The 12741-nt window shown below is 39.2% G+C and overlaps 1 protein-coding gene across 2 annotated transcripts in view; it reads left to right on the forward strand.

Annotated features, from left to right (window-relative positions):
• The window catches only part of SFMBT2 (Scm like with four mbt domains 2), a 302167-nt gene that overhangs the window by 60640 nt on the left and 228786 nt on the right, over window positions 1-12741 (forward strand). For both annotated transcript variants that reach the window (XM_020965056.2, XM_020965057.2), the window contains exon 4: window positions 1126-1366. In XM_020965056.2, coding sequence (XP_020820715.1) covers window positions 1126-1366 — 241 coding nt within the window. The remainder of the gene's footprint in view (window positions 1-1125; window positions 1367-12741) is intronic.

A 12741-nucleotide genomic window follows, 5' to 3' on the forward strand; every position in this document is an offset into this window, starting at 1 on the left:
ACTCATGTACTGAAATAAAGATACTGCCTTGTAATTTCCCTCCTTTAGTGCTTGTGCTGAATCGCCCAGCTTGGCAGCTCTATTGGAAGTGGAATGTTCCACTAGGAAGGTGGATGCAGAGTTCCCTTTATTCAAACTCTTTACTTCCATCTTCTCTAATGTGAAGGATTCTTTTACCTCCACCTTTCAGGGGTGGACCTTTAGTGCTTAGAATGACTAGCCACTCGAGAAACCTCAGAGCGTTAAGAATTAGGCACGGCCTGACAGTGCTAAAAGAGCCAAGTGTCAGAACTGCTTTTCGTAGATGTTTTTCATACCTGCGTATAGAAGGAAAGAACCAAGCTTTTATTACGCACCTACCATGTGCCATGCATGCACCTTGCAGATATTTAATTTGTTCCTCATAACAACCCAGGGAGAGATAGGTGCTACTATTATCCCCATTTTACAGGTGAAGAGACTGAGGCAGAGGTTAAATGACTTGTCCAGGGTCACCACAGCTGCAGGCCACCAGTATGTGGTATAATCAGTTATACTTCTATACTTCAGTGATCCATGATTTCATTGGTGTGGGTGTGCTGTTCACTGACACAAATCACAGCCTTCTCTGTGCTTTGTTAGTTTTGATTAATTGCTGTAATTGAGAAAATTAAATCAGCCCATGGTCCAGTTAGAGATGCCCTGGCATTATCTTTCAGGCCATGGATGTTTGTATTCTACTAGATTGTGAGCTTCTTGAGGGCTGAGAACATTTCTTCTTCCATGCATTCTCCATAGGACAAATAGTGGTTTCCACATAGGTATTCATGCATTGGGTGGATGCTGATGTCTTTTGATACATCATCAGTGAGACATTGTGAAATTTAGACCAAGCTTGGTGTGTTTTTTTTGGGTTAGCAAACATGTTGGTAGATTGCTGAGTTTAAAAACATGTGTCTGCTGAGGTTTTAGAATAATAATATTAATATTGTGCATAATTTTCAGCAACAGTTCCCTTCCTTATTTGTTTAATCAGGGCACAGTTGGGTAGGCCTTTGCATCATTATCGATCCATATTAGCTATGTATATCACCTCTCCCTACATTGCATGTTATAATCATTGCAATGTGTTTCTGATTCTGTAAGGTGGAAATCAGCCTTCAGAGCAGCTTCCAGCCTGGGATGAAGCTAGAAGTAGCTAACAAGAACAATCCAGACACATATTGGGTGGCTACCATCATAACCACATGTGGACAGCTCCTGCTGCTGCGCTACTGTGGTTACGGAGAGGATCGAAAGGCCGATTTCTGGTGTGACGTGATGACGGCTGATCTTCATCCGGTGGGATGGTGTACGCAGAACAACAAGGTGTTGATGCCACCAGATGGTAAGTTCTACTCATCTGTTCTCCATTTTGAAGACTTTCTTGCTTCTTTATCCTCATGTTTGAGGTTGCCACAGGAGTGGAAAGGAAATCATAGATATTGAATTGGAATCCTAAAAAACTGTTAATAGTAAAACACCCCTGTAATATTTTTTGGAGCTAGTCCTTTATTTTGTTATCTGAGGAGTGGGGTTAGGGTTTTTTTTTTTGTCTTTTGTTTTCTTAGCAGGGGCAAGGGGTGGACAAAGAATCCATTTTTTGATGTCAGAGTCTGATCTGACAGCTTTGTCATCCATGGCCTTTAACAGATAAGGTGTTTGAGCACAAAGCTAAAATTGTTTTGGGATTTTTTTTGTGTTTGTTTGTTTGTTTTGACAGTGATGGGGGAAGGAAAGCTGAAGGGAAAATGCCAAAGAGAGAGTCTGGTTTTCTCTTTAGTGATTGATGACATCATTTTTTCTTTTACTTTGGGTAGCTGACATTTTGAACACTACCTTTGAGCATCTTAAATAGCCTTCCTCTAATAAGCTTTAATCTGCCTGGTTGTCAAGAGACGGTTGTAGTGTGAAGCATTGAGAAAACCAAACAGATGTGGAAAAATTACATCACTCTCAAGGGAGCTTGTGAAATTTCTATCCCTAAGGTCACTCTAAAACTGGATTAGGCTGAATGCTACAAGTAGAATTTAGGAAATTGCTCTCTTTTGCTGTTGAAATGAGAAAGCTTCTGCCTCAGATCTCATGATTTTGGGGCCACATTCTACGTCTGTGCTTTCTGTACAGCAGATTCAACTGTATTGAAAATACAGCTCTTCCCCTGTACTTATTTAATGTAGGACTTACCTTCAAAATGTAAGTGTTTTAGATTAACCTGTTGGTGTTAAGAAGTTGTGATGTTTTAGAGTTAAATGGCAAATTGGCTTTACACAATGTGTTGTAAATCACTTTAGTTTTCCAAGCCATGAAACTTACTGGTCTTTTAAGATGCCTGATCCATTGGAAGTAAGGCTTTTTTTTTTTGTGGGGTGGGTCTTTATTGGGATATTTATGCTTTCCTGCCTGGTCCTTCTTATGGTAGTTCAGTACACTGATGAAAAAGCAGGCTTATGTTGGGGTTACAGTATGTTACTGTGCACACAGCTGGTCTGTATGAAGATCAACTCAATGACCTTGACCATTGACAACATGTTCTGACCAACTGAGCTGCAGAAACCCAGAACATTTCATCTTCTAAAGAAGTTTAAAGCAACATTGACACAGCAGCAGTAAAGGCTTTTTCAGGAAAATAAACCTTGAACTGAAGTTGGTGACCTATGTCTGCAGCCCCTGCTACTGAGGAGATGGAGGCTGGTGAATCATTTGAGTTTGGGAGGTCTGAGTAGGGCTGTAGTCAAGTGGGTACCCTCACTAAGTTTGGCACCCCCCAATCAGGAAGGGGGTAAAGAAGGACACACACACACAGAAGGAGGGGGAGAGGAATGTCAGAGTCACAGAGACAGAGATGGATGCAGACAGGGAGAGGTGGAGGGAAGGGGAGAGAATGAGAGTGAGAGAAACGGAAACACGGATGAATGGAGACAGGGAAGGAGGGGGAGAGAGAGACTGATACATGGCACAAGGGAGAGAGGAAGAGAAAGAGGAAGGGGGTGGAGAGAGAGAGAGAGAACGCACTGCTCCTGTTCTCTTGTGATTGGTACTAGGTTAATTATTTGCAGTTTTTCTATCCTTTTTCCCTCCATCTCCCCTATTTGATTGATTGCTGTTAAAAAATTTCATTGTTACTTATAAAATACTTGGTTTTATTGTTTTGAGGGAGTTTTTTCAGGCAAAAACCTTTATTAGCTGTTTTGGGGTCAGGTTCCAGTTGTAACTTAGCTTTTATATTTTCTCTAGACCTTAATAAACAAGCAGTATGAGAATTGGCCTGATAAACAATTCTGGATTTGGAGTCAGTTAACCCTGGGTTTGAATCCTGGCTTCTCTACTTCCTATCTCTGTGATTTGGGGCAGTCCACTAAACCCTTTGGGCTCATAGAATCTAGTAGAGTGAGTGATACATAGGCCCCTACATAAATTGAGTGAGTTGTAAAAAGTGAGGTTTGGAATAGATATCCCCAAGATCCTTTCAAGCTCTAAATCTACGATCTGGGTGTATCGTAGAGGATGGGACATGATGTTTTAGGTTGAACAGCGTAACTATTTGGAAACACTTGTTCCATACACCAAGATCCAGGCCAAATTTATAACATTTTTAGGAACCACTTCAAACAAACAACATTAATAGTATTGTAGCATAATAGTCATAGACAAGAGACAGTATAGTATCATGAGTAGAAGAAGGTCTATCTTAAAGTCAAGAAGACCTGGGTTCAAGCTATGGTTCTGACACATAATAGTATGATTATGAGAAAATCACTCACCTTCCCAATGTCAGAGATGACTCTTTAAGACTGTAAGTTAACAATTAGTTACTGTTTTGGGGGGGGGAGATTTGACACAAAGAGTTCCTCACATTGATAAAATCACAGATTTGGACTCCCCCAAATCCAGAACAGCAGCAACAATTGATGCACTACCTTTTTTTTTACATTGAGCTTTCAAGCCTGTGAGGTAGGTAGTATTATCCCCATTTTTCAGAGAAGTAAACTGAGGCTTTTTCAGGGAGATGAAGGGGCTTGTCTTTTAGTCACACAATTAGTGTTGGAGGTAGGGTTTGGGCAAGTCTTCCTGACTCTTAAGTCCTGCAAATCATCCGCTATGTCATGCTGTTTGTCTGTGGTATCTCTTTGGGATATTAGAAGAAATACCCAAATATTTGGAGATGATTTTCTTCTTGGTATGTACTATAAATTCCTCAAAAACTTTTTCTTTATTGAATTTTTTCCATTTAAAAATTCTGAAATACATAAACTTTGCCAAAATGAGACTTTCCATATATGCTGTAGAGCAATAGAAGTTAACGCATGCAATTTCAGATCTCTTATAAAAGTTTGCTTTTTTTCCCCCCAAGTATATGCAATTTTTATCCTGTTATTTTTTGCACTCTTGTTTCTGATTGCTTCTGGACTATCTTCTCTTCTATAAAATTCCTCAAACTTCACTGATACGAACTAGCTTAATAGTAGAATATTAAAAATATTTCCCAGGTAATAATAATAATATTAATTATAATGCTGTAAGGTTTGTAAAGTGTTTTACAAATATCACCTCATTTTATCCTTACAGCCATCTTAGGTGGTAGGTACTACTTTTATCTCCATTTTTACAGATGAGGAAACTGAGGCAAATGACTTGCCCAGAATCATATAGCTATTAAGTGAGGCTAGATTTGAACTCAAGCCTTCCTGACTCCCAGTCAGTAGAGTGGATAGGTGACTTTTGTTCACGGAGCCACATTGTTTTGCTGTGAAGCTGCCTTGTATATGAGTTATTTATAATGATGTCCTTTTGCTAGTTGATTACTAAATCCCCTGGGGAGGGATCCAGATTAGCCCTACCTTAGAATGAATTTTTTATTGTGAATAGCACCAGTACCCTGTGGGAGCTGATGGGTTCATTTACTGAAGAATCCCTAGCATTCCTTGAAAAGAGTATGTTTATTAATCAATTCTCTTTTCTCACATGGATGAAATGTGTCAGCAGTCACAGTTTCAGAAACACTCTCACATTTATAACCTACTGATTTGTACTGTTAAACAATACCCAGATAGCCTAAATATGACAAATTCAAAATGAAAAACAGAAAAATCTTATAAAAAGGGAACCTTAAAAAAAAAGAAACTGAGGAAAAAAATGGTACCTAGTAACAACACTAATAGAGTTGAAAGGTTTATTATCTTAACAATATTAAATTATATTTATTTGAGGATGTTTCTCTTTTATTTTCTTTTTAAAAAAACACTTTAAAAATTTAGCTAATAATCAATATGGCTTAGAAATCTACAGCACAGAGAACAAAGTCAGGAAATAACCAAGGTCATGGGGCAAGAGGTTTTATTGATTGCTGTAGTACAGAATAATTATTGCTTTGTAGCCAGAAGCTGCTGTTCTTCAGGGGAACAGAATAGAATCTCCTTTTGATCCAGGATCCTTGTTTTTGGATTTTTGAGCCTTGGAGAGGCAACTATAGACCCTTTAAACTGTGTAGTTGAAGCTTGTGACTATTTTAGGTTAGGTATGGCTAAATTTGGAAGGTAACATACTAAATTTTAACCTGAACAATGAAAATGCATGATGTGTTCTGGTTTGAGTTGCTAGAAGATAATCTAGACATTCTTTTATTAGTAGTGTATTATAGTGGAAAGAGCCTTGGACCTCGGAGTCAGGAGAAGTAGATTTTGGTTCCATTTCTGGCACTCGCAAAGTGTATGTCCTTGGACAGGTCACTCCTTTGATCTTCAGTTTCCTTATCTATAAAAAAGGAGGATGGAATGAAAAGTCCCCTTCCCTGTAATCATCTATAATATGCCTCTTTTGAAACAACTAAAGACTACAAGGTTTTCTCCCAATTTCACATGTGTACCATGAAGCAAAGAGAGATTGTCAACCTGTACTACATTTAATTGGTGATTCCATGATGGAGTTGGGACCAAAATGTTGGTCCGTTGAAACCTAGTCCAAGGATTCAGTGTGGAGCTCAAAAGTCAAGTGGTGCCGCTGGCGACTGTAAATTTTAAATTGATGCATAAAAAACCACTGTATTAGGATGATTTTGGCCACTAAATAGAGACAGTTATGGAAACCGAAGTCCACATGTTTCATGTAAACAGAGAGAACAAATAGAATTTCTCAATACTGTGATTTTGGAGCAGTCAGGTCAGTGAGGTGACAATCATAGCTACAGAGTTGGGTTGAGAATGCCTACGGGGATGAGACTGCTTCCATGTTTGGGTGGTGTCATCACTTTCGTAGGCCAGACAGTGAGAGGTCTTGGGAGGGGGAAGGGAAGAGAATACACATTTATTAAATGCCTGCTGTGTGTGAGGCACTGTGATAAATGACTTCCTTTTTTTGAAAGTCGAGGGCCTCTGCAATAGATACACTGAGTGGCATTCTGAGATTATCTGCAGGGTCATTATACTTTTCTCAAGTCATTTTTGTTGTGAGAGGAATTTTATTATTTTAGATGACAGTTTTACAAAGCACTCTGAGCTCTTCACATTGCCATATTTTCCTTCATTGCTCTTTTAAATTAATTTTATCTGTGAATTAATGGGAGCAGCAGTTATTCCATTAAGTGTTACGAGGAGGCAAACAGCATGGCGGCAGCTCAACTATCTGTCATTAAGATTTGATTTCATCAGCCGTCAGAGAACTCCATTAATAAGGATCTGTTTTGAGAGGCCCAGGTTTCAGTCACAGATTGCCTATGCAAAGAGCCATGTTCTTGTTTATAAGTTAGATAGTACTAATTGGTGCTAATCTTTCATATTAAAAGTATTAAGGAAAAAATACCACATTACTTCAGTAGAAGATTATGGCTTATATAAGAGGAGTGAAATGTAAAACATTTTGGCTTAACAAATCAATAATGCCTGATTTATTCATCAGCACATACAGTGCTTGGAAAGGGCAACTGCCAAATAATTATTGTTTATGGTGATAATGTAAGGAAATCATTTGATCCGTTGACTGTTTCATTGTTATTTATTGAGAGATAGTGACATTACCTCATAGAGTAATATCTGTGGGCAAGGAACTGTCTCGCTTTGGCAGGTGCATTTTGACATCCTTTATGAGAGGTCTTATAACTGTTGAGGTGCGTCTGTGCGTGTCTTATAGGACAGTGCACATCTAAGTGGAATCCCTTGTTTCATGAACCAAGAAGGTTTTGTGGCTACTTTCCATGGTCACAATTAAAGAAACGGTCTCCTTGAACGTTCAAAATCAGATCGCCAATTTAATTATCCTCATTATTTCTATAATTTAAATTAGATGCTTAGCTCTCAGCGTAGTGACTTTTTGTTTCCTATTCTAAGGAGAAGCAACATTATTGGAATCAGAAAATCTGCATGTAATCAGGCAATCAACAGGCATTTATTTATGGCTTGTTATATGCCAGACACTGTGCTAGGTACTCGAGATTCCAACACAGAAATGAAATGGTACCTGCCTTTTAGGAACTTACGTTCCACTGGGGGAAATAACAGGTACACATGTTAAGTATGTGGGAAAATATAACTTATTTGAATAAAGAGATGTTTATGACGGGATAGGAAGAAATATTGAAGTTAGCCTTCATTCCCATTCTAGATTGGTACTAAGTTCCTGGGACTGATTTTGCCTGACTGTCATTTTATTGCATTTGTGGAAACAAGGAAGATGCCAGCAGTTGTCTGTGACTGTTCGTCAGTTGGACCACTGAGATTAGTGAGCAGTTATTACTACTTCACGAGTCGGCCTGGATGATATGGACTTTTGTGGAAAGTGGGAGAGATCTAACTGGCCTTTAAAAACTGAAGTGGGCTGCCTAGACCAGGGAACAGTGTAGTAGGGAGATAAGTAGAAAGCAGCCTTCTTACAAGAGGAAAAAAGCCAAGTTAGAGATACAAAATAGAGCAGGGCTCATGTCCTGCAAGTGGGGCAGAAGTTATGAGGGGCACTCTATGGACGGTGACAATGGTATTCTGTTGGCAAAGAAGCTAACATCAGAAATCGTATGTTAGCAGGAATACAGTATGTAGGAGACTCAAAGTAATTATTCTGTTAGTTGCTTCAACATTGATCAGACATTTAAAAATGTGTCAGTAACATCTGCAAGATGTTTGGAATTTGTATAGATGTCAGTGAAAATTATGGAAGGGTTTTTGCATCAGTCAGCAGTATGACCTTAGGCAAACCATTTAACCATTGTAGGCTTGGAGAGATGATCTCTGATGTTCTTTTCAACTGAAAAATTCCATACTTTTGTTTTTATTGCAACTAGGCAAGGAGCTGGTCCTTTGACTCTTCTTATAAGAAATGGAAAGACAGGTGGGGGTGACATGAGACAGTGGGAGTAGTGCTGGATTTAGAGTTGGGGCCCTAGGATCAAATTCCTGCTCAGCCACCTACTTCCTATTTGGGTAATTTTGGGCAAATTATTTCTCTGGGGTATCAGTTTCCTCATCAGTAAAAGGAGGGGGTTGGAGTAGGTGACATCTAAAGGCTTTTCCAGCCCTAAATCTACTCTCCTTTGGTTCTTACAAGTAGGGTGGGAATGGTTCAGTGGGCAGACATGGATCACGGTCTGTCTGTGGTGGGGAGGGGATTCAGAATGTCATAGCAGTGACCTCTGTTTGTAAGTAGGTTGCCTTTAAAACCATATTAAAGCTTGAATGCAAACATTCATTTTGTGCTCCATGAAGCAGGAGCTCGGGTGTTGTGATTGACAGCTGGATTTGGTATGGATTTCTGTCTTACAGCTGAGCCAACAGACTAGACTCTCCTCTGGCATTATCTTAATGCCTTCTCTGGGATGTATTATAGGCACTAAAAGAGGAGAGTACTGTGTACACTTGTAATTGCCATGGTAGTTTTTGTCTTAACGTTATTGACAGACAATAATTCGAGTAGACGGGTCTTAGAATATTATGATATTAACACAAAGCTTGGGCGGAAACCTGAGAGGTCTGCTAAGAACTATGTGAACATACTCATGTGTACCTTTATTTTGTTAAGTGTTGTTTGGTGCCTTTAAAAAAAAAGCCACAGACATTTCCTGATATTCAAAGTGCTCCCCACACCCCCGTCACAGAGAAAACCAATTAATCAAACCTTAAATGCAATAGCAGTTACAGTTGATATAGTATACCCCTCCCATCTCTCTCTCTGTCTCTCTCTCTCTCTCTCTGTCTCTCTCTCTCTGTCTCTCTCTCTCTCTCTGTCTCTCTCTCTGTCTCTCTCTCTCTCTCTCTCTGTCTCTCTCTCTCTCTCTGTCTGTCTCTGTCTCTGTCTCTGTCTCTCTCTCTCTCTCTCTCTCTCTCTCTCTCTCTCTCTCTCTCTCTTTCTCTTTCTCTTTCTTTCTCTCTCTCTCTCTCTGTCAGAAAAATCATAGGACCATGGATTGAGAGCTGCAAAGGACCTTAGAGGTCATTTAGTCCAACCTTGTTTTAGAGATGAATGAACTGAGGCTGAAAGAGTAGTAAGTGACTTAAGGTCATAGGTAGTATAGGGCAGAGGTGGTATTTGAACCAGGCTCCTCTGGCTCTGAAACTAGTATTGTTCCTGCTTCACTGCTGGAAATATGTTTCATCACCTTTGCTCTGGAGTCAGTATTGGTCCTTGTCTTTAATCTGCTGATAGCTACCTTTTAATGTTTTTCATCTCCATTATTGTACTTGTTTATTTATGAAGCCATACAGTGTGCAGTGGATGAAGTGCTGAATCTGGAGTTAGGAATATCTGAGTTTAAATTTGGCCCCAGACACTTAATAACTGTATGACTCTGGCAGGTCACTGAACCTTGCTTAGCCTCAGTTTTCCTCATATGTAAAATGGGGATCATAATAGCACCTACCTCGCTGGGTTATTGTGGGGGTCAAATGAGGCAATATTTGTAAAGCGCCCTGTAAACCTTAATGTGCCATATAAATGTTAGCTTTTATTATATTTTTGTTTTATCATTTTCATTATTATTTCTTTTTATTCTTGACCTCCTTAATAGGATCATTGAGTCAAAAGATATGATCAGTTTAGTGACTTTGATATTGGATAGAAAAGTTATTTCTTAGTGCTTTTGGTTTTTTGAGGGGCAGGGGGAGTGGGAGATGAGGGCAGCGAGGTGGTGCAGTGAATACAGCGCCAGGTCTAGAAATTCAGGAAGGCCTGAGTTCAAATGTGGCCTCAGACATTTACTGGCTATATGATCCTAGGCAAGTCATTTAACCCTATTTGCCTCAGTTTCCTTATCTGTTAAAAAATGAGTTGGAGTAGGAAATGGCAAACCACTACTAGTGTTTTTGCCAAGAAAACCCCAAATGGGGTCAGGAAGAGTTAGATAGGACTGAAACAGCTAAGTGACAAAAAAATGGGAGATAGATTTGAAGTTAAAAAACAGCATAAATATAAGGCGAATTTCTTTGAAACATAATCACAAAATGATGATTCTTTTTTTTTTCCCTTGAGCTTTAACACCTGAGTCTCAGTAGGACTGTTATTTCTTTTAGAAGCTGGCTGCTTAGGCTGGTGTTATTTCCTTAGCTGTTTAATGTTTTCCAAGAACACAGGTCTATTAGGGGTTACTTACAAATAATTCATCTAGTATATACCCTTCTGGTATACAAATATTTATTAAGGATTTGAATAAGATAGTTGCTTATGTGCCTTCATTATGAAGTATGCCTGGGGCCTGAGTTTGCTTTTTGGATTTTTTTCCTTAATTCTCCCGTTGGGAAGCCGTTAGATGTTACTTTTCAGTACTGTCTTTGTGCTGGTACTAGATAACCAAGCCTTTTTAAATGAAAGTGTAAGTGGGTAAATAGGCTTTGAGCCTATTTTGAGCCGGGGACAGTCTCTGTGGAATAAAATACGGATGTATACTCTTTATAGGTATTCCTGTTCCTCAGAAGCCTTTAATAAAAACTGAATGTTTTATTCGAACTCAACAAGTGAGCGTCAGCACAACTAACAATTTGCTTTGTAACTATTTATATTTAATTAATTAATTTTAGTACCTAACATAGAAAGATTTTTCTAATCACTGCTTTCAAGGCCCCATCTGGATTCCTTATGTCCATTGAGTCTCATTCTTTTTCCTCGTGTTGGAATGTGTGCTCCATTCTTCTGGTTTTGCTTCCAAAGGTCCTTTTAGATTTCTTTTGTGTTCCTTCTACTTGTTAGTTTTAATAGCATCCAATCAGTTGCCAACATTACCTTCACAGTGTCCCTCACATCTGTCCCCTTCTTTCCATTCAGCTCCCATCCTAGTTCAGGCACTCATCTCTTCCCTGGGCTGTCGCAGTAGCCTCCTAATTAGTTCCCTGCCTCCAGTGTCTCCCTTCTCTAATCTATCATCCATCCAGTTGCCAAAGTGATGTTCCTAAAGTGCATGTCCGACCAGGTCTCTCAGTGCGATTTAGTGGATGCCAGTTGCCTCTAGGTAAAAATGCAAATTCCTCTGTTTGGCATATCAAACCCTGCACAACTTGGCTCCAGACTCCCCATCTAGACTGATTTGCTATTCCTCCCCCTTCACAGAACTCTCTAGCCAAATTGGCCTTCTTCACATTCCCTCGACATAATGTTCCATCTCTTACCTCTTTGCAAGTTATCCCCTTCCCCCACCGCTTCCCCTGGAGTGCTTTTCTTCGTCTGTTCCTTGGCGTCCTTACCTCCTTTTAAGGTTCAGCTCTGCTTCTACTAATTTGTTTCCTCTCCTCAATGACTTTTAATGTATTTTTTATTTACCTATCAGTATCTATGCTGTTTTCTATGAATACAAGCCCCCTTTAGGGGCAGGAACAGTTTCCGCATTTGACTTTATGTCCCTTGTGCCTGGCCCGTTGTTAGATAGATGTTTGTTGAATGGCTGTTGGATGCTTTTGGGGCTAGTACTGGACTTTCAAATAATAATTCATTTCAGTAGACTTCAGCTTGGAAAAATCAAATGCTGTGCATATCCCATGGGATATAATGGACTGGACAGGATTCTTGAGAGATCACTTAATCATTCCTATTTCTTTATGGCAGGAGTGTAGATAAACCATTCCCACCAGATGAGAATTTCTTCCACCTTAGAGCAATAATAAAATGTAGTGGCAAGAGGATATGTTTGGAGTCACCTGGGCTTGGGTTTGAATTCTGGCTGTGATAGCAGTTAGTTCTGTAACCTTGCTTTGAGCCTCAGTTTCTTCCTTTGTAAAACAGGGATGATAATGTAATACCACTGCTAGATAATAATGTAATGCCTCTGCCACAGTCGTTAAGAAAATACCTTACAAGTCTTAAAGCCTTATATGTGTAACTGGGAATTGTTTACAGTCTTTGAGAGGATGCGTTTGCACCGGCCCCCTTTGTTACCAGTCTAGCACACTTCACTGTTAGGAAATCGTGTCTTGTACATTTAGATGTCTAGAAATTTAATCCTAGGAGTCACTGAAGTGGTTCATTATCACTAATGACTTGTGGAGCAAATGCATTTATGTGACTGGGATGACCCAATGGTCTACCAAGAGATTTGGAAGTGTTTCAAATAGCCAGCTCTTTAACACTAACACTTTAAAACTCATGGGAAAGCAAGAAGCGAGAGTTAAAAACGTTCTAGAAACATTTTCAGCAATAGATAGTCCAGTAATTAATATTAATTTTGCATTTTTTTAAATAAACAAACATATTGTATTAATCAAATCATGTAGAAGGGAAGTGGTTACTAAGGTTATTTTTTTTTGGTTCAGTTGTTTT

The sequence above is a fragment of the Phascolarctos cinereus genome, unplaced genomic scaffold (assembly GCF_003287225.1).
Source record: "Phascolarctos cinereus isolate Bilbo 61053 unplaced genomic scaffold, phaCin_HiC Scaffold_1;HRSCAF=81, whole genome shotgun sequence".
Lineage (NCBI taxonomy): Eukaryota > Metazoa > Chordata > Mammalia > Diprotodontia > Phascolarctidae > Phascolarctos > Phascolarctos cinereus.